Source organism: Biomphalaria glabrata, chromosome 9 (genome assembly GCF_947242115.1).
Source record: "Biomphalaria glabrata chromosome 9, xgBioGlab47.1, whole genome shotgun sequence".
In the NCBI taxonomy this organism is placed as follows: domain Eukaryota; kingdom Metazoa; phylum Mollusca; class Gastropoda; family Planorbidae; genus Biomphalaria; species Biomphalaria glabrata.
This window is the reverse complement of record NC_074719.1, coordinates 2,829,596-2,853,046: the sequence shown is the minus strand read 5'-3', so window position 1 is coordinate 2,853,046 and position 23,451 is coordinate 2,829,596. Positions and strand designations below refer to the sequence as shown.

Genomic DNA, 23,451 nt, shown 5'->3' with positions numbered 1-23,451 from the left:
GCCAAGTCTTTGATTGATTAATTCAGGCAACCCATTCCATTTCACTATAGGATGCATATCCTAATATTTGCATAAATAAGGTTAAAGTTAAAGGGAAACTCTGACAGTTTTGACAATTTTTGATATAATATGTGTTTTGATTTACAGATAATGATTATATTATTTTTTGACAGATGACTTCCACGTCTCACATGCATATGTAGCAGTTGGAATGACGATTGTGTTGAGAAGGTGTATTTTTGTCTCGAGTCCAATGGCTTGGCTAGTCCAAATAGGCTGCAGCCTTTGGAAAATGCTCCCTGCCTTTCCTATTCGACATGCTACATCATGGTAAGCATCTCCATCATTTGTTATGATGCTGCCAAGGTACGTGAACTTGTCCAGCTCTTCAAGCTTTGACTCGCCAAGTCTCAAAATTGAGAAAAGACTAAATGTGGCTCAACAGAGATGGCTGAGACGGATTTTGGGAGTCAGTTACACAGACCGGATCTCAAACAAGGAAATCCTATGCCGAACTGGGAGTCGAACACTTGGTGAGGTTGTGACTGAGCGTCGCATGAGGTTTGCGGGACATGTTTTACGTCAAAATGAATTACGCACACCAAGAGTTGCGATAACATGGAAGCCAAAACGAGGAAAGCGCAAACAGGGACGTCCTCGTATTACCTGGCGACACACCTTCATGGAGGACCTCAGAACAGTGGACACCAGGTGGGAGGAGGCTTCAGACATTGCCAGTGACAGATCATTATGGAGACAGCTTGTCGCCCAATGCGCCGAACGGCGCGGGAGGACCTAAGTCTAAGTCTAAGAATATATTATTCTTTTCTTTTAATTTGCAATAATAGCTTAGTAGTAGCTGATGTGTGCTATTTTTTCCCTTAACCTCTTTCTTTGATTGGATACCTAAAATTAACTTGTTTACGCTGGACACTTGCACTGGTTTGAAATCGCTTCCAGAAACTGGTCGAAATAGGTCACAGACTCGACTCGTGACAATCACAATGCGGCTTTCGATCCACGATTGACAATTCGCAACTGGCACAAGAAAAACTGGTCTCCCCCCACCTCCGTTACATAGATGTAATAAAACGGGACCTCAACACTGACCATTGGGAATTCATAGCTCTAGACCGCACCAGATGGAGAGAGAAGGTGATAAAGAAAGCTATGGACAGTGAACGAACATGGTCTCAGCTCAGAAAGAAAAACGCACAATCCGAAAAATAGCCAGCTCCTCTACCACCGAAGTAAAAGCCATCTTAGCATGCGCTATTTGTGGACGGAAGTGTCTCTCCAAAAAACGGCTCCACAGCCACATGAGGAAGTGTGCTCTGAGATGAGCCATAGTCGTTCTACGACTGAAGGAGGCCAATACTATGTTTATATTCCTATTTTATTTGTAAATATTTCTCTTAATAAATTGAAACTGTAACTTACTTAGACTTAGGTCCTCCTGCGCCGTTCGGCGCATTGGGCGGCAAGCTGTCTCCATAAAGATCTGTCATTGGCAATGTCTGAAGCCTCCTCCATCCTGGTGTCCACTGTTCTGAGGTCCTCCATGAAAGTGTGGCGCCAAGCTATACCAGGAAGTCCCTGTTTGCGCTTTCCTCGTATTGGCCTCCATATCATCGCAACTCTTGGTATGCGTAGTTCATTTTGTCGTATAACATGTCCCGCAAACCTTATGCGACGCCCTGTCACAACCTCACTAAGTGTTCTACTCCCAGTGCGGCAAAAGATTTCCTTGTTTGAGATCCGATCTGTGTAACTGACTCCCAAAATCCATGTCAGCCGTTTTTGTTGACCCACATTTCTTTTCTTAATTTTGACAGATGACTCCCATGCATATGTTGCAGTTGGAATGACATTGTGTTGATAAGGCGTATTATTGTCTCGAGTCCAATGGCTTGGCTTGTCCAAATAGGCGGTACCCCTTTGGAAAATGCTCCCTGCCTTTCCGATTCGGCACGCTACATCATGGTAGGCGTATATATATGGGCGTAGCCAGGGGGGTTATTGGGGTTCAATATATATATATGTGCACCGTACCCTTTTACTATATTTACCAAAACTAACAGCGACACTCACTACTATAAAAAATAACGCTCACTCTACATGTACAGGTGTTGTAGACTAGCATGTTGCCATGTATTGTGGAGTGTGTTTATGAAGGAAACAAGAAGAAAGGAGAGCGGATTGTTTTGGTTGTGTAGGCTGAAGAGTTTCTGATGAAACCACAAAGCAACTCGTGTTCATAAATAAAGGTATGAAAGTTAAAGAGAAAAAAAGACTAGCAAGATACAGGAGATGGAAAAGATGTGCATTTTTAGTGAGTTATATCTTATTTAAATTATCATATCAATTGTGTTTCTACATACTGGTACTTTCATTTTGAATATTATAATTATAAAAATAAAACAGAAAGACATGCATTTTTAGTTAGTTATATCTCAATTAAGGTTCTCGGTCATTTCATCCCCTGGTCATTTCATCCCGTTATTTTCATCATCATTTTATCTAACAAATAGTTATTGTAAAAATCATGAAATGAGCAATATTTAATATATTCATTTTTTATTTAGCTTAAATGCCAAAAGTGTAACACATTAGATAACAATAAAATTAAATGCCATTAAAAACTATAAAAATTTAACATGTATAAATACAGAGGTAATGTAAAAAAAAAAGTGTTATGGGTGGAGTCAGCCTTTATTAGAAAAAAAAAAAAAATTTTTTTTAAGGCTAAAAATGACGCGCCCATTTTAAAAAAAGAGCGATTTAAAAAAAATAATAAAGTGAAACAGGGTTGTACTTCCAACACCCCTTGGCCTTTGATGATAAGTTATCAGCGGCATGGTCATAATTATTCTAATGGCACGTCTATCTCTCAAATGATTTTCACATTTCTACCGAAACTTGGCCTTTGATCACTACGTCATGCACAGGATAATATTATAATATAACATCCCCCACATCCAAAAGAAGCGCAATAGCTAAGTACACACCCATACTTACAATATATTATATAAGATTTCTCATCAAGAATGCAAAGTGGAAGAGGAAACAATATAAACGCGTTAGTAACATGTCAAAAAATATCAAAAAGCATTCTACATAATCATATTTATATATTAGATGAAATGAGGACTTAAAGTCAAAGCCTCAACAGCACATTTAACAATGAAAAAAATATTTAATTCAGGATGAAATGACCAGGGGATGAAATGACCGGGGGATACAGCAACCAGGGGATGAAATGACGGGGGATGAAATGACCGGTCACGTTATTTAAATTATCATATCACTTGTGTTTCTACATACAGGTACTTTCAATTTGAATATTATAATTATATGTAACCAATTTTAGTAAAGTATATCCCTTATTTAAATTATCATATCACTTGTGTTTCTACATACAGGTACTTTCAATTTGAATATTATAATTATATGTAACCAATTTTAGTAAAGTATATCCCTTATTTAAATTATCATATCACTTGTGTTTCTACATACTGGTACTTTCAATTTGAATATTATAATTATAGAAATAAGACAGTAAAGTCATGCATTTTTTGTACCTTATATCTTATTTAAATTATCATATCACTTGTGTTTCTACATACTGGTACTTTCAATTTGAATATTATAATAATTAAAAAAAGACAGAAAAGACATGCATTTTTAGTTAGTTATATATCACTTATTTAAATAATCATATCACTTGTATTTCTACATACAGGTACTTTCAATTTGAATATTATAATAATTAAAAAAAGACAAGAAAAGACATGCATTTTTAGTTAGTTATATATCACTTATTTAAATTATCATATCACTTGTATTTCTACCTACTGGTAAGTATATCTACCTGGTACTTTCAGTTTGAATCTTTTTATAATTATGAAAATAAGAATATAAAAATAAGAATCTTCTTGGTGATTTTTCCACCTAAGGAGTCCTATAAGCAACACAAGCTATAGCCTAGGGCCCACTCAAATATAATAATCACAATATACTTTTATGTAATTCATAGATGACACTTGAATTATTAATGTATCTTGCTACACTACACACAAGAAAACTCTATATGTATTGCAAAGTTGCTGACATCAACCCACTCTCTCTCTATCCCATAATACCTTTTTTTATTATTATTACCAAGCACAAGATTCCCTACTCATATCTAAGGACCCTTTTTTTTTTAACATATTTAATTAGACAAGAGGATGACTCACTAACTAACAAACATTCAATCAGAGTGGTATCCTCATTTAACCTTGTATAATTTACATTTTATGTATGATAATTTTGCAAGATGTTGTCATTCAAAATTATGCAGTTAAAACAATCATATGAAAATTAATATGTATTGAAGATCTATTACAAAACTATCATTTAATCATTAATTGAGTTCAAATCATTGACTTTGAGTACAATAAAAAAAATTACTTAGTATTTATCAACATATGATGTTTAGTTCCTGTTATGTCCTAAGCAATAATTATTTACATAAAAAAAATAATTTTTTAACTGTGATATATAATTATCATATCATAAGAATACATTAATTTCTTTAAAAAAAATGTACAGGTATGAATTTATTTGAAAAGAATGAAAAATTCGAAGCTACTTCCATTTGTAAGACCTGTAACATTATTCAATTGAATCAAGACTTTATGTTCATTAAGTACAAAGTAAAAAAAAAAACGGACATATGTATTCCATTCTAAATTGAAAAAAAACATTTTGTATTATCAATATTCAATTATGCCCTCTATATTCTTGGACTATTATCACCATTATACTCCATTTCAAAGTGTTTCAAAGAAAGTCAAGTGTAATCAACATTAAATGACATTCAAAACATCTGTCCATCCATTCCAGTGGCGCTACAGCCCATGAAGGGCTCTGACCTGCTTCAACACATCCTTCCATTCAGATCTCTCATGGGCCTTTCGTCTCCACGCTCTAAGCCCAAGCTGCAAGGCAGCAGGTTTCATTTTGGTCCACCCCGGGTATTTTATTTCCCCGGTACCCAACATATCTGGAGGGCATTCCTCTATCCGCCACCTGGGGAGGCGCTCAATGGGAGATTAAAACATATTCATCATATATTTTACTATCATAATTACTTCATTTCATGCATCAACAAACAAAACATACTCATCAAGTATTTACATCTTTATTTTAAAAGATTTGATTTCATTGCGTACACTATTATACAGAAGCTTGGTTTTAACATTTTCTGCTCTTATAGAGTTCTGATTTTCAGTTTATAAAATTAGCATAAAATAGAGTCTCAATATTTGAAATAAATCATAGAGCTAATTATTGAGCTAACTGGATTTATCTAAGTAAAACTATGAATTAAATGTCTTTTTCACTAACATTATTTGTTTCATTATTCTACGTCAATAATGGCAAAATATGTAGGTCACAGCTGGGACTGCGTAGCCACAGGAAATACTGCATTCCTCATTAATCTTCAGATCCGAAGAAAAGCCTTATTATTTTTGTCTTACAGTAAACCATGGCATGTTATTTATATGTACAAAATATTGAAATAAAGTATTATTTATCACAACTTATTCTTGTAGATATATAAATACCCCACATTTTAACAAACATTACATGCGTCTAGGGTGTTGTTTTTTTTTAAATATGCTAAAAATGATCAAATGCACTATCAAGAGCAAGTAAGTAAAATGAAAACATTTTAAGACAACTTAAACATCAAGTTGCCAGTGACAGATCTTCGTAGAGAAAGCTAAAACGGCCCAGGAGGACCTAAGTCCAAGTTGAGCGTGCTATCTTTCATCTCTGGGAGTCTAATAGTTATTCTTGAAATGCCCTTAAAAAAACATGGGATTATGAAGGCCAAAAAAGATAAAACTAGAAAAAAAAAATGAAAATTCTGAATATTTGAGCTATAGGCATACTTTTGGTATACTCAGTCTTAGAATCATGAGTTCTATAAAAAAAAAATAATAATAATCCATTCTGGATGAATATGAATAAATATCTAGTAAGCTGTACATTAAATGCACCTGAACTGTGTATATACACACATGATGCTTCAAAAAGAATATGCCAAAACCATTGTCCTATATTTAACAATACAAAAAAATATGCCTAATAGGACACAAGTTTCTTAAATAACTTCAAGTTTTTGGTCCAAGCTGCTCACCACCACCAGGACAGCATCAAGTTGATATGAAAATTCCTCCCAAAAACACTCCAGGATGTCCCCTCCTATGTGTTGTTAGCAGCTGTTGCTCAATCTTTCATGCTATTGATATTTACTGACAATAAAAAATATGTCATTAACCTGCCCTAACAAAAATGTTTCTGCCCTGTGACAATGAGAATTGTATTTGCAAACTCAAGTACACAAAACGCCTTATCTGCTAAAGAGTCACCATTTTATGAGTATAAATATGTAATCCTTTCATGCTGTTTAAAAAATGAGGAATGAATTTCTTTTGAAAAAAATTTCATGTAACTGGCTTTTTACTAAAATGAAGCCTCATGTTTTCTTAAATTAGAGAACTGTATGATTTTTTTTCACAAATTCAATAATGACATTTTATCATAATGAATCATCTGGTGCTGTTTAAAAACTGATTTTGTTTTTACATTTTACTTTCAAATGGCTTTTCACCAGAATGAATTAAATATCTTGTACTGTTTTAATTTTGAGGAATGAGTGAATTCTGTTAGACTAATCAAGCATTGAAATAGTCCATTGTTAGTTCCCCTGTCCATAAATGCAATGCACCTTAACTGTATATATACACACATGATGCTTCAAAAAGAAATATGCCAAAACCATTGTGCTATATTTAACAATAAAAAAAATTATGCCTAATAGGATACAAATAACTTCAAGTTTTTAGTCCAAGATGCTCAATGTGACCACCACCACCACCACCACCAGGACAGCATCAAGCTGATATGAAAATTCCTCCCAAAAGCACTCCAGGATGTCCCCTTCCTATGTGTTGTTAGCAGCTGTTGCTCAATCTTTCATGCTATTGATATTAACTGACAATAAAAACTTTGTCTTTAACCTGCCCACACTGAAAATGTTTCTGCCCTGTGACAATGAGAATTGTATTTGCGAACTTAAGTACACAAAACGCCTTATCTGCTAAAGAATCGCCATTTTATGAGTATAAATATGTAAATCCTCTGAATGAGTTTCTTTTGAGAAAAATTTCATGTAACTTGCTTTTTACCAAAATGAAGCCTCATGTTTTCTTAAATTAGAGAACTGTATGAATTGTTTTTTCACAAATTTAACTTTTTGATCAAATGAATCATCTGGTGATGTTTTTAAATTGATTTTTTTTACATTTTACATTCAAATGGCTTTTCACCAGAATGAATGAATTATCTTCTGCTGTTTTAAATTTGAGGAATGAGTGAATTCTTTTAGACGAATCTATCATTTAAATAGCTTGTTAGTTCCCCTTTCAGAATTTATGATCTATAGGGCAGATGATGTTAAGGGCATCTGTTTCTGTGGCCCACAGTTAACGAGGGTTTCATGTGGAAGGCACAAATACCAACCGCTTTTACTTTTCAGAATTAGACATTGAAATTGCTTTTTACAAGTATGAATAATCTCATGATGTTTTAAAGCTGATGATGTAGTGAATTTATTTTGACAAATTTGACATTGAAATGGCTTTTCACCATAATGAATCATCTCGTTCTGATTTAAATTTGTGGATCCCTTTAATTCTTTTAGACAAATTTGACATTTAAATGGCTTTTTACCAGAATGAATATTTTCATGCTCATTTAAATTAGAGGATTGGCTAAATTTTTTTTTACAAATTTGACATTTAAATGGCTTTTTAGCACTATGAATCATTTCATGCTTTTTTAAATATGAGGAGTAAATGAATTTTTTTCGACAAATTTGACATTTAAATGGCTTTTTACCAGAATGAATCCTCTCATGCATTTTTAAATATGAGGAGGTAGAGAATTCTTTTAGACAAATTTGACATTTAAATTTCTTTTTACCAGAATGAATATTTTCATGCTGCTTTAAATATGAGGATTGGGTAAATTCTTTTTCACAAATTTGACATTTAAATGGCTTTTTAGAACTATGAATCATCTCATGCTTTTTTAACTTTGAGGAGATAGAGAATTCTTTTTGACAAATTTGACATTTAAATGGCTTTTTACCAGAATGAATCATCTCATGACTTTTTAAAGTTGAAGAGGTAGAGAATTCTTTTAGACAAATTTGACATTTAAATTGCTTTTTACCAGAATGAATCATCTCATGCATTTTTAAATATGAGGAGCTAGAGAATTCTTTTTGACAAATTTGACATTTAAATTGCTTTTTACCAGAATGAATCATCTCATGCATTTTTAAATATGAGGAGGTAGAGAATTCTTTTTGACAAATTTGACATTTAAATTGCTTTTTACCAGAATGAATCATCTCATGCATTTTTAAATATGAAGAGGTAGAGAATTCTTTTTGACAAATTTGACATTTAAATTGCTTTTTACTAAAATGAATCATCTCATGACTTTTTAAAGTTGAAGAGGTAGAGAATTCATTTTGACAAATTTGACATTTAAATTGCTTTTTACCAAAATGAATATTTTTATGCTGCTTTAAATTTGAGGATTGGGTAAATTCTTTTTCACAAATTTGACATTTAAATGGCTTTTTACCAGAATGAATCATCTCATGTCTTTTTAAAGCAGAGGAGGCAAAGAATTTTTTTTGACAAATTTGACACTGAAATGGCTTTTTTCCAGAATGAATCATCTCATGGTTCTTTAAACTAGTGGCAGAACTAAATCTTTTGTGACAAATATGACATTCGAATAATTTAATTCCACAATGAAGTGCCAGGTGGTCTTTCAAATTACATTTATAAAACATTTGTTTTTGACATAAGTCACACTTAAATGTTTTTCTAAAGCAATGCTTTAATTCATGGTTCTTAGAGATTGATGAAGTAGAGAATGGTTTTTCAGCAGAAACCAGCTGGAGCGTTCTATTTACATTTGAACTATTTTGTTCTTCATCTTCCAGGTTTCCAGCATGCACATCTTTGTTAGGAGAGTTTCTAGGTTTATCTTGGTTTGAAGCCATATCTTGATTTGGATTTATTTTTTGCTGTAGAGTGAAACGAATAAGATGTTGACTAAAATAATAAGTAATATTCTTTTATTCCTATTTGAAAACAAAATTCTTCAACAACTACAGGGGACTGAGAGAAGACTTAAATAAGTTTTTAATATTTCATTCTCTTCAAAAACAAGAATAACATAAACAAATACTTTTTTCAAATCACAAAGCTTATATAACCTGTTGTTGTATCAATTAGTTTGGATCAGTTATATAATTAAATTTAAAATAGATGGTTCGAGGCAAGCACGCTCCTTTTATGAACCATGTGACCAGAGAAAGGCTTTTATCTCGTGGCCAGGATGAGAAATTGGCTCTTCACCAATCTCTCTATCAGGAGGCCCCCGTTGACTAGGTGATCGTTTATTCACACCCATCTTGGCATATTGCACGCTCTTCCGAGCCCCTGCATGAATTCCTCCTTTCATGTGTGGCTGGAAGCTCAGGCCCCACGTGGGGGGCCATCCTAATGCCTATGCTATCCCATCATACCCGTGGGGGGACCATCACCACAGGTATGGGCCCCTTTGGGAAACGGGCTGCTGGGGGTTTCGAACTGGCTTAGCGAGCCTTTTTTCCATCCCTACCACATGTAATGTACCCTCGCTAGAGGATACATGTGGTAGGCCACTGAGAGCTATGTTAGCTACCGTATTTCGCCTATCCACTTTCCCGGGCGGATGTTTCCACCGGAGGGCCAACGCTGAGGTGACGGGAGCATTCCTCCGGCCAGAGTGTACCAGCTTTTTGCAAACTTTGCTTAAAGACAGTTTTAAACAAATGTTTGCTTTCAGTTCTAAAACAATTTATGAATAAACATGGCATGTAACATATTATAATAGCTTTGAATGCTCTTTTTTTTTAGAGAGTGAGATAGCAAAAGTGGATGTAGTTTGGAACCTGGTTGATGCTAGGCGATGGCACTTGGTCAAGGTCAATGTTTAAATCGTCATCTGGACCTACCTATGTTTCACTATATTTTCTTTACCTTCTTCTCATACTAGCATTGGCACCTTACTCCAGCTATTATTATATGTTACAAGTCACGTTTTAAATAGTCTGCAGTTTTTAAAGAATTTATTTAAAAAAAAACTGTCCAACCTCTGATAAAATTGATTCCCAGGTTTGACCAATGAAGCTGAATCCAGATGTCTCTTTAAGGAAAGACAATTCTGTCTTCTCATTTTTCATAACATTGCAGAGATCATTGGTAAAGTCTTGTTTTAACTCATCTATCATTGGCATTGAATGAATTTGTTCTCCAGATTTCTGTCTCAATAGAATTGAAGTTATAAATTAAAAAGCTCATTTTCAATATAGCTGTGAAGGGACTATCTTTTTCTAGTGTCCCTTTTTATTAAGACAATTACTTCTATAAGATAAATGATGCTCTGGCTATAATTCAAAAAACAGAAATGGAAAAGTGGTTTGAGTGTTGGGACAAGTCCCTAAGAGCCCGTGGAGTCTGGGAACGCATGAGGCGCCCTGACCGCACTTTCCGTGGTGGAGGCTGTCCAGGCCTGAGCAAACTATTATAGCACAGTCCAGGACAGGCCATTTGGCTCATATTTCTCACGGCTAAGGCCAAATTTCAATTCATGGAGCCCCCGCTGCGGTGAAGAAGAGGAAACCGTGCCTCATATTCTGTTTGACTGCCCCAGACTTGCTAATCTCCCTCTCGACAGGCCAGGGAAACCAAACATTGTCGACCTGTATGGTGACATTTATGCAAGACAGCAGGGTTTCTGTCCAGGACTATTGTAAGAGAGGATTTGAGCTTCTCAAGCCCTCACTCAAATGGAGTTTGATGATGATGATAAGATAAATCATCTTGGTTCTTCACCTATGTTTATATACTTCACAACAGAATTTAAAAAGTGCCAACATATCTAAGCATGGTCAAAAATGTTTTGTCTTTAAATGGAAAACAAAATGCATCACCAAATTATTTCACATAAAGCTTAGAGAATACAATTTTAATTTCTTAAGCAATAAATAAAATGTGTCTTACCTGTGTCTGTTCTTCTAAACTTAATTTAGAAGTTTCATACATTGAACTGTCGTCTGTCATCTCTGATTCTAATGACCAATCTATCTCCTCACTTTTTAGGATAGTTTTAAGTTCATTAGTAAAGTCATGCCTTATGTCATCCATGATAAGAGTTTCTAAAAGCAATATATGCTTAAACTTTTAAACAATTTTCGAATGACATTTGTCAGCTTATAAATCCAATTTTGTCATAGTACCGGTATCATTATAATTGTGTGGCTGTACAATTCCAATAATGGCTATTCCTGCAACACAAAAAAAAACAAAAAAAACAAGGAAATAGTAAACTTCCATGAATGTAAATTTTTATAAGTACTTGTATAGAAAGTTTAACTCTGCAAAGTTGTTGGAACAACAAAAAACACACACAAAAAAAAACAAGAAAAACCTAAAATACCGGTATATTTTTCTTTATAAAGGTAGGCTTAATTAAAGTCTTAACTCTTTCAGCCTGTTGCTAAAATAGCAATGGATGCGGGCAAAAATGGCTACCAGTTTTTGTTTACAATAGGGTTATAAAAATATTTTTTATCTCATAAACGGTAAATCACAGATAAATAAAGTTATATATCAAATTAAAGCAAAGATCTTCACCAACACAACTCTTTTAATCTTTTTGTAGTTTATTTAATTTGTATAGATGATTTTGCAGGTTGAATAGGATGGAAAAAAATAAAAGAGTAAAAAAATTTTTTTTTGTCTAGGTTTGTTATACATAATATATGTATAATATTGCTTGAAAAGAGTATATTTTGTACTCATTTTAAAGTAAATTCATTTTGATAAACATAAATCAAGTTTTTTTTTCCTAATTTCTTGCTTATTTATTTTAATTTAATTTTTTTTCTAAATTGCATTAATTTTAATTAAACTACTTTTTTTTCCATATCTATTATAAAATAATTTTTTTTAATTTCTTTATTATTACAGTCACCATAAATTATATATTAAACTACATAGATATGCATAAGAATTCTTTTTTACCCTTTCTTTATTCTTTTAAATGTAAATAATTTGTAATTTCATGTCTTAGATCATAGTCAAATTTTTTTCGCAATTTTTTTTTCTTTGCAATAACATCAATATATACTCTTTATTTTTTTTGTATTGACCATTTTGACTAAATACTTTTCATTAATTAGAAAGAGGATTCATTTCTGAATAATTTGATATACAACACTTAAACATGCAGTGAAGATTATAAAACAGATATTACCTTAGACGCGTAGAGTTGTAAATCCAATTCGAAATCATTTTTGGCAAAAAACAATATCCAGTGAAATAGGAATAATATTTACATTTTACACACACACACACACATATATATACATTTATTTACATTACATAGATGCTACTGCCACTACTCGAAAGCTATATTTTTGCCAGATCCTCATGGTATAGACGAAAACAATGTTTCACACAGAGCCGAGGTTGCGACGGGCAACCCGAGCAAAAGAATCTAGTCCGCTTCCGTTGTGATTGACTCTTGCAATAGACACAAGGGCGATCATTCTCTTCATAATGAACAAGATGAGGCCCAGGTGCTATTTTGCTGTCAGCTTTAACAGTCTTCACTTTCACCTGTCTGGGAACATCACCCAGTGCAGTGGCAGCATCAACTAAACCATCAATTAAAGTTTCTTTAAATTTTTTTAAAGAAAGCTTTTTTGAAGGCTGGTCACATGTAACCTGTGTGGCATTATAAATGATGAGGGCATTAATCTGTGCAATTTCTAATATCCAGAAAAAGACTTTCTTCCACCATTTCATGCTTTTTCTAGAATGCACAGAATAATAAGAGAGCATTTGGTCTGCCCTGTCGCAACCATTCATCATCATATTGTAGTCGTGAACCATTTCTGGCTTCTCGACAACACTGCGCTTCTGTTGCACATTAATGATGCGATTGGTTGATTTTGTGGACACCATAATGCAAGGCTTTTTAGCTTTCTTATCCTGCCATGCCACACAAAGAGCATCTATACTGCCCACAGACTTGTAAAATTGAGTTTCTCTGTGACGCAGCTTTTGCTTCTTGAGCTCGGCAGGGAAATTTTTCCTAGCCAAGTTGACTGTCCCAGTATAATAAAATCTTTTCTGAGTTAGATATTCCAAGAGATCTGTTGATGTATAATATCTATCAGCAAAAATATGATGCCCACTTTGAAGTGGTTGTAGAAGGGTATCAAATATTTTGACTGCATGGCTGGTAATACTCTTTGATGAGTCTGAGTAAGTAGTGTCACTTCCATAATAAGTAATAAGATTTATTACATAACCTGTACTGCTATCACACAGGCCATAATTTTTTATGTGGTGCTTTTCAGGCTTACTAGGGTTGTACTGTAATGGTCCAAACCTGCCTTTAAATCCTATCACCATCTCATCAATAGCAACCTCCTCAAAAGGATAAAATGCCTTTTGAAAATTTGAACACATCATCTTTACGAAGGGTTCAACTTTATCCTTACCGACCGAGACCGCTTCACCTACATGCATCATGCTAAAGAACAAGAGTTCAAATCTAGCTCTTGTAAACATGGTATTAAACCATGGCTGATAATATATGTCTTTATTAGACCAAAAGTCCCTGACAGACTTTTTGTTTTGTAGACCTATCGAAATAAAAACTGCGAGAAACTTGTACATTTCTGCAACATTTGTGTCTGTCCAATTATTAAAAGTGGACCTGACAGTAGGAGGATTGTGTTTTTGAATCACAATTTTAGCATAATCATTAATGCTATCAACTAAAAAGGTCATGATACAACCATCTACTAGCCTGGTAAAAACATCAAATGGTGTAGAATCTCTTGTCAAATCTAACTCAGAATTGACTCCACTTTTAGAAGGCTGGGACATTCTAAATGTATTGGCAGTACTGACAGGACAATTGTCAGCAACCCTCTCCCATTGCCACCCATCATTATTACCACTAGTTCTAGGTCTAAAATCATCTGGTTCTGGAATTGTAGCAATAATACCAGTCCCATCATTGTTAGCTTCACTGCCACTATCACTGTCAGAATCTGAGTCAACCACAGTATCATCATGTCTAGCTCTTTTCTTCTTCACAATGTTATCATCTACACCATGATTTTCTGGCAAATATGTGGAATCATCTTCACTATCACTATCACTAGAACTTTCTAAAGCTAAAAACAATTGAGTAGCTTGTGCTACCGTCAATCTTTTAGGCCTACCACTAACACTACTGCATCCAGGCATAGCATCCATGTTTGTTTTTGTTTGCTAAGCAACACACTAATTAAAATAATATTAAAACAAAAAAACAATCCAGGTTATTGCATAAAGACGCTTAAAAAAGGAAGGTTTCGTTTCTTTTTACTATTTTTGTTTTTAGAAATAACTTTAAAAACTCTAACTACAAGAAACGGACTAATTTTAGAAGCCACCCCCCAAAAGCCAGTATACTGGCAAACCAGGCTATGAGGTATAGCTGTTTTGCCAGTATACTGGCAAAACAGGCTGAAAGAGTTAATAAGAAAATAGGTCAAACACTTCTTATCTTCTAGATTTCAGACGTTACTTCAAAAAAGAAGATAATTATGTCCTACTCGTGTTGCTATGTCAATCTAGTCATGCATATTGATTTAAACTCTGCTAACTGGTTGGTTTTTTCTGGCCGATTTAGGCTACCCAATACCATTCTCTAATGGCACTAGGGAAGAAGGAGCACTGTTATGAATTTGTCCTAGCATATGGAATAAGAAATGTGCATCTGACTTTGTGTCTTTCTGAGTATTTTAATAGGTTTTGTTTTTCTAATTGTAAATTATTGTTTAAATGTTTAGTGTTTTATGTATTATGGCTGAAGTGTCTCTAAATTAAGTGATTTTACTAATGGTGTTACTGCTGTATTTTGTATTTTCTTTATGTTTTCTTGATCCCAACAGAGGATGCATTTTCTAATATTGGCCAAACTAATGTTAAATAACATTCTAGATATATGTTCCCATTTTTCTTTGTAAAAATTTCTCTTAATAAGTTGAAACTGTAACTAATTGCCAATATTTACAAGAGTTTGGATTTATAGGTAGGACTGACTAACTGGTGTTCTGAAGAGATGGCGTAGTGAATTTATGTGTAATTAATGGAAAATATTAAGTGAATATTACTTTGCAGACAGCTAAAGAATGTGTGTTTCTAAAGTAACAGAAAAGATGGCTTTGTTTTTGGTAGGATAGAAACCAAAAGAGGGTCTGGTGTAATTCACTTTGTGTAGAGAATTAGGTCACTGCAAAAAAGGTTTGAAACTAACAATAGATAACTTTAATACCTTCTATTTTCATAAGCTCATCACTAGCACAGTGGTTAGTTATTGGCTTTATCTCATATATAAAATGCATTTAAAAAGTGACCTGGGTTACTTTCACCCAGATACCTCCTTCTTTTGCCGCCCCTTTTCCCAAACGGTCTAGACAAGTGATAGGATCATAGCACATCTAAAGACAAGTGATAGGATCATAGCACATCTAAAGACAAGTGATAGGATCATAGCACATCTAAAGACAAGTGATAGGATCATAGCACATCTAAAGACAAGTGATAGGATCATAGCACATCTAAAGACAAGTGATAGGATCATAGCACATCTAAAGACAAGTGATAGGATCATAGCACATCTAAAGACAAGTGATAGGATCATAGCACATCTTAAAGACAAGTGATAGGATCATAGTACATCTAAAGACAAGTGATGGGATCATAGCACATCTTAAAGACAAGTGATAGGATCATAGCACATCTAAAATGCTAAAGCATGAAATAGCACTAAACAGAAAACAATTGATACAAATATTTCTATTCTCATAAATTTAGATCATTTATAATATTACTAGGTGGCTGAGTTGTAAAGTACTTGGCTTCCAAACCTTGGGTCTGAGGTTCGAATCATAAAGACTGGGATTTTTACTTTGGGATCTTTAGGGCGCATCTGAGTCCACCCAGTTGTAACGGGTACCTGACTTTAGTTGGGGAAACGTAAAGGCAGTTGGTCATTGTGCTGGCCACATGACACCCTCTTTACCATGGGCCACAGAAACGGATGATCTTTACATCATCTGTTACATAGATCAAAAGGTCTTAAAGGAGAACTTCACTTATTTTTTTATAATATTACTAGCAGTGCGCACCATCTAAGCCCATTGATAAGTTTTTATGTGTTTTATTGTTTATTATGGCCAGTATTGTTCCTAGGCTTTATATTGCTCATTATGACTGGAACGCCCCTTCCTTTTTTATATTAAAAAAAAAATGGGTCACATTTTCACTATTAACATAACATACATTTTTAGCCCGTGAATTAGTGTATCAGTTACAATGAAATTTCATGGCCCACTCTCTTTCTTTCTCTCTCTGGATCCACTATTTCGTTGTTTTTTTTTAAAACTGTGCATCGTAATTTTTCCCACATAGATTTGATTTGGAAGGAAAGACCTGCTTCATAAAGTCGACACATACATGGTCTCACATTTTGAGGCCTGATTATTTTAGTAGCACTTTTACTGAACGCCCCCCCCCCCCCAACTAAAATTGAAAAAGCTAGTCCTTCATGCACATTCCCATTCCTCTATCTACATTTATATTGGTTTTTTTTTTTCCTCTAAATAAAATATCACTTTGGTTCTATTAATTGTAATCTTTTCTTTGACCCCTTTTGAATGTAGCAAAATGACAATAAATAGAGCTAGAACCTAGATTTTTAATGCTATTAGGGTTTAGTTGTTGTTTTTTTGTTTGTTATTTTTTTCACAGTGGTAGGCCTGCATACTCTTAATTGACTTTATGTTGTGTCTGTTCTGTTGTATTTATATGAGAAAAGAGTCCTTGTAATCAGAACAAATCTCCATAAGGATCAATAAAGAAGTCTTAGTCTTAAGTGCCATTCCTAGATCTCTCTCTTGAAAAAAAAGAAAAATACTTTAAGTCACTCTACATCTATCGAAATAAACTGAATACAAACTCTGAGGCCATTTTTTAGAATCATTCAAAGAATCTAGTATTCTTAGTTTAGAACAGTCTATATTATTATTATATATTATATATCAAGATCTAGATTTTATTATTATTATCAATATTATTCATATCATCATGTAGATCTAGATCTATTTATGCTATTACTAGAATTAGTAATAGTATTATAGAGTAGTATTTCTATTAAAGTGTAGACTATAATAGACATATTAAAAATTGAAATTAAATTACAGTAATAAATATAATAATTGTATTCAAACCGAATTCTTACTAGACTCAAGATCTATTTAAGTTAGTAAAATATAAGTATAAGTATGAGTCTATAATAAAAAGTCTGGTTATAGCCCAGAGTTCAATATAAATAATAAATATAACATTAACAATGATTCATGATTAACATCTTAACATTAATTTAAATTAAAATGATTAACAATATTAACATGATTCATGATAAAAATGATTCACGTGGTCGTGATTGTCATTAACATGATTAATCATAATAATCTAGATCAGTGATGCCCAACCTTATTTGGTCTGCGGGCCATTTTAATTTTCGGCATTCGAGTCGCGGGCCATATCACCAAAAAAGAAGAAAAACAATATACAATAAGCTGTTTTTAATAGTTTTATTTGTGGACCTACTTACATAAATTAATGTGATGCATGAAGTTTATCCAAAACCATCTTCTGAATATCTGGCTGCATCAGAGCACTGAATCTAGATGTTTATCTGTGGGGCGATTACATAACATGGTTATCGCCCATTTCATCACTGAAAAAGTTTGTTCACACAAATCAGTGCTTGTAAACATTGTGATCATCGTTAACGCTTGTTTTCGAAGATTTGGAAAAGTTTCTGCAGGTAACACGGAGTAGAAGTCAATAGTCTGCATAACTTGAAATTTGTCAAGCAGGGATGTCTGGCTTTGTAAGTCAATCAGTTCCAGTTGCAGATCTGTAGGGGCACTTGACACAAGCAGGAATGTCTGGCTTTGTAAGTCAATCAGTTCCAGTTGCAGATCTGTCGGGGCACTTGACACAAGCAGGAATGTCTGGCTTTGTAAGTCAATCAGTTCCCGTTGCAGATCTTGTCAGGGCACTTGACACATCGGCAGCAAACAGATTTTGAAAAAGACGGATTTCATTTTTTTAAATTATGAAAATCCACAAATCTTGCACTGAAATTATCCATCAAGAGCCTTAGAAGTTGGATCATTCTTTCTTTTGGGAAAGACATATTTAGCTGCTTATCATTTCCTAGAGTAGTACAGGTTGGAAAGTGGACAAGATGCACCCTTTCCGCCTGTTGAATGAAGAGTTGCAATTTTGTTTGGAAATGTGAAATCAATTTGTCTTTCCCTTGTAGTTCATTTAGATGTGATGTGATGTCGCATAAAATAGCCAAATTTCCAACAACCATGAGGGGTCATTCAGTTGTGGCACTTGTTTTGATTTTTCCGTCATAAATATTTCAATTTCGTGTCTCAAATCAAACAAAGTTTTAAAACCTTTCCTTAAACAGCCCTCCCCCCCCCCCCCCCTATGAAATATAAAGGTCTTCATAATCAGATTCTATTTCTGTCAGAAAATCTTTGAAAGTTCTGTGATTCAACGTTCTGTGATTGGATGAAATGTACAGTGTTGAGCACAATCATCATCACATGGTCCAGATTCAAAACCTTTTCACAGAGATTTAGTCATATTTCTAGGGCCATCAGTAGTCACTCCAACTAATTTATTCCAAGGAAGAGCAAGCTCCTCAATGATGGATGACACTTCTTTGAACAGGTTTTCTCCAGTTGTAGTCCCATGCATGCTCCTCATAGCTGCTAACTCCTCTATTATATCAAAATTTCTGTTTGTATTGCAAATAAATACCAAGCGTCGCGCAGTATCAGTTATGTCAGTGGACTCGTCAGCGGCAATAGAAAACATTTTGAATTCTGCTGCTTTGAATCAATAAATCAGCTCCAAAAAGAGAATAAATATTGCCGGGCTCATTTGTATAGACTTACACTTAGCCAATCAAAAAATATAGTCAATAATAGTCTTAACCTTAACCCTAGCTAGGAAGAGGTAAAGTCATCTGGATAACATAGGAAAAAAAACAACCTAACTTTCAAATTTGAAATTCGTTTTTCTTACATAATAAGACAGCTAAATGGAAGGAAATTGGGTCAGAATCATTGGACAATAGACAAGCACATTATACAGCGTGCTAGTTTTATAATAAATTTTAAAATAATTATTTAATGACCACAAAAACAGCAAATGTCCGAATTCATGTAATGTTTTAATTAAATAAACGAAGTGCCTATTCCCAACCAGCTGGGAATTTAATAAATGTATGTCATACATATGACCAAAAAAAAAAAACCCAAAGTCTCTGTTGATTGTGTTGTGCTATTTATGTAGGAGATTTAAAACTGCATGGCAAGGAACAAGGACACATTGATTTCTAGCTTAGTAAATGATATATGGTTTAAATACAAGAAAAGTAATAATTTTTCTCCACATTAAAAAAGTTGCCGGTATGCCGTACCAGTGTGTACTGTCACACAAAAAAGCCCCAATTGCCCTGTATATGAATTGTTAGAAAAATTTTCATAATTATAATTAGTCTATAGGTCATTCATAAATAATAAATTAAAATTATAAACTTTACATAAACTAAGAATGCTAACAAAGAAAGACTTAATAAATAAAGTTTTTTTTTTCTCTAAATCTCCTCTTCTACTATACACAAATATGTATAATAAACAAAATATGTACGACATATCATACTTTAAAGAACTGGAAGTTGTAAAAAGTGGCGCATCAGAATCGGAAGTGAACAAAATTGGTCACCCCTGCGCTAAACTTTAGAATGAAGATGGAACATTAAAACACGTCAAAAATATTAACAAGCAGTATAAGCCCTATAAACACACATATATATATATGGTGAATTGAGTGCTTAAAGTCAAAGCGAAGTAAAAAAAAATATAATTAGGAATAAAGTGACCAGGAATGAAATGATAACATTGGTAACAGACGAATACTATCAGAAATATTTTTTTTTTTGCTGGGTGCCATTTCCAAAATAAATCTTTTAGGGATGAAGAATTTGAGTACATATATCGTCTATCTCAACTAATGTAATTTATCCAACCATTAGTGCAAAGACAGCAGAAGGGCGATTTAAAATTGTAAAGGATGCGCCAAATGAACTGAAACTGTTTGTATCAGAATATGGGGGAACAACATTTTTAGTAAAGCTTGAACAGTTAAAGACATGTATTTATCATATCAGGACTAATGAGGAATTTGTTATTACTAATGTGCCCAAGGCCTTGGCGGAAACAAATATTAGTATGAATGGTGAGTGCTGGTGAAGAGTTTGTTCCTATTGCCACAACTTCTCAGGAAGTGTCCTGTCTTTTAAATGAAATTAATGAGCAGAATGTTGAAATAGTCACAAGTGTTATTCGTGCTCAACCCTTTGTAGTTCATAGTAGTGTAAACAATCTGTCTGGTAGTGATATTGTTGACTCATCTAAAGTTATAACTGATACATTTAGTAAATAAGTAATGAGGTAATGTTACATGTAATGTTGAGAAAAGTAAAAACTAAAGGCTAAAGGAAGACCTAATAATAAACAACACTTCACAAAGAAAAAAAGACCAAGTTTCCCTTACAGCTCAGTTAGTCTTTGGCTTTACGGTAACGGTGCCTTTACAACTTTACTTTTAACTTTACCATCATCAGTCGTTTCAGTTCATGGAGCCAGACACTACAGTACCAGAAGCAGAAGGACCTCGGACGCAGATTCAGAACAGTGTACACAAGGTGGGAGAAGGCTTCAGACATTGGCAATGACAATGACATCTTTATTGACTTTATGGAGACAGCTTGCCGCCCAAATCGCCGAACGGCGCTGGAGGACCTAAGTCTAAGTAAGCCTAAGTAAGTTATTACCGTATGATGTAGACTCTAGATCTATATATTGACATAGTCATTGGAAATACGCCATTTTGGTTTTAATGTTTATTACTAGACTATCTCCCTTGAATTATTTGCCAACTTTTTTCTGTTACTGTTTTGTCTTTCTAGCAGCCATTAGATCTAGATCAGTGATTCCCAAAGTGGTCTATATAGACCCCCAGGGGTCTACGAAGATTTCCAAGGGGTCTACGAAAGTGGAAAAATAAATTGGGGGTCTATGAGATGTGCACGGGGGTCTATGACAATGAATCTCATTTCAGCAGGTCAAGACTTGAATTTTGATATCCCGTTAATGGAATTATGTTATACACACATTTATGATTTGTACCTTACTAAATGCTCGAGTGAAAAAAATGTTATAATTAATTTGATAACTCTTTCTAAATAGCGTAATTTTGTCACGTTGTAATTTTAACAAAAAGAAATGTAGATTGTACACAGCTGAGTATTTGAAATTGGACTTTATTCCCTGCATGTCAAACAAGCGATTGTTTATGTGCCTTTTTATGATACCATGAAACCAATTATGCTGGAGGATCATTTGAGGCGATGCCACTCTGATATAAAAGATAAATGCTTGAAAAGCTTTCGAACACTCAAAGATACAGTTCTGAATAGACCCACAAAATCCCTATCAACATCATAAGTTATAACAGTAAAAGCTTCTTCTTCTTTGTACTTATTATTATTTTGGAGGGTTCAGATAACTAGACCAGTATCTGAGATGTGGCACAGTGGTTTATAGATCAAGCAGCTCTCCATATAGTTTCTATTATATGGTGAAGGTTTGGGGCCATTGTCTTATTCGAACCTTTTGATGAAGAATGCAGTTTTTAAGGACATACACAGCATTCTCTGGTGAGAGCTAATTTCACTGGTCCCAATTTTCAACTTCAGGAACGTGTGTTGTCGTCTCATTCTGTTGTGTCTGGTTCTTATATGAAAAATTAGTCGTTGGTCGTATCGTGATAGTTTATAATAGGAGTCGTCCTTCTTGCTATTCGGAGGAGAGCTTGTTCGTTTGTCGTTTTTTTCTATTCAGTATTGGTTTATTTATTGTATTTGTTCTCCCACATTTGGCAAATGTGTCAACCTTCTCATTTTCTTATATTTCAATATGTGCTGGGATCCATTGGAGAACAGTTTCTCGCTGTTGTTGTTGAGCTTTATAAGTGCTATCCTGAGTCGTTTCACATAGGAGAAATTTGAGTTTTCCAAGTTTTGGAGGACTGTTTTTGCATCGGTCAGGAAGACAATCTGACTGTTTGGCGTACGTGGTGATTTGCTAGCATGGTAGCTGCTAGTTCCAGTGCTCCCATTTCTGCTCTGTGGCTATCAGAGAGCTCACCGGTTGCAATGGACTAAATTTAATTAATTAATTTTTCTCCATTGGGACATTTGTTGATAATTCCAGCTCCTTAAATGAATAGAAGAGAGTTCACTAATCTCTTGACCTCTGTAGGATTGTAGTCGTTTTTTTTTCTTCTTTGTAGTTTTTTTTTTTGCAAACTAACATATATTTCTCCATATGACATATTTCTCTATAAGCTGGCTGAGTCAACCTTATATGGTAATGGACTATTTTTATTGACATATGTTCGATTTATTATAGATACAACAAAATCTACCCAAAAAAAAAAAACAACAACTATGTTCTTTGCGAAAACGTATACAATATTACTAAAGGGAAATTAATATTTAATGTTTGGAGGACTACTTGACGGAACAACAAATCCTTCAATGAAACTTAATCTGCGTAGCAATGGATGGTAAACTTGCAAAACTTTTAAAACAAAACCTTTCCATTGTGTTTGATAATTGTATGTAATACATAGGTACTAGTATTTTGTTTAAATCTGAATTTTATTAATAAAAGATATAACTTAAAATGTAGTTTGAAATTATTTTTTTACTATTCGATTCACTGGTTAAAAATTAGTTATAATGGCTGCCTGGTCGTGCGGTTTGTGCGCTGGACTGTCGTTCGGATTTATCGATGGTCGAGGGTTCAAATCCTGCCCGCTTCCATCCCCCGTCGTCCTGTGGGAGGTTTGGACTAGGAAGTAAACTATCTTCAACTCTGAAGAAACATCCGAAACATGTAAAACAAACAAACAAAAAAACATAGAATTTGAAGTTAATGAATTTGCAAAATGAAATATAACTGAAGCAGGGGGTCTACCGAAATCTGGAAAATGCGAAAAGGGGTCTATGAGGCAAAAAAGTTTGGGAACCACTGATCTAGAT

General features: G+C 34.0%; 2 protein-coding genes across 3 annotated transcripts; both read right to left on the bottom strand.

Annotated features, from left to right (window-relative positions):
* Positions 1-2,560: 2,560 nt before the first annotated feature.
* Positions 2,561-21,328, bottom strand: LOC129928252 (zinc finger protein 345-like). 2 transcript variants are annotated; one of them, XM_056041757.1, is made up of 4 exons: positions 21,178-21,328; positions 11,184-11,467; positions 10,274-10,441; positions 2,561-9,160 (listed from the first exon to the last, which is right to left on the bottom strand). In XM_056041757.1, the coding sequence occupies exons 2-4, from the start codon at positions 11,325-11,327 to the stop codon at positions 7,493-7,495; spliced, it is 1,980 nt and encodes a 659-aa protein (XP_055897732.1). In that variant the 5' UTR covers positions 11,328-11,467; positions 21,178-21,328; the 3' UTR covers positions 2,561-7,492. The 2 variants fall into 2 exon arrangements, with proteins under 2 accessions (XP_055897732.1, XP_055897733.1); XM_056041758.1 differs by lacking the exon at positions 21,178-21,328 and adding an exon at positions 20,898-21,170.
* LOC129928155 (piggyBac transposable element-derived protein 4-like) lies at positions 12,594-14,459 on the bottom strand. Its single transcript, XM_056041096.1, has one exon. The coding sequence runs from the start codon at positions 14,457-14,459 to the stop codon at positions 12,594-12,596; it is 1,866 nt and encodes a 621-aa protein (XP_055897071.1).
* Positions 21,329-23,451: the final 2,123 nt, after the last annotated feature.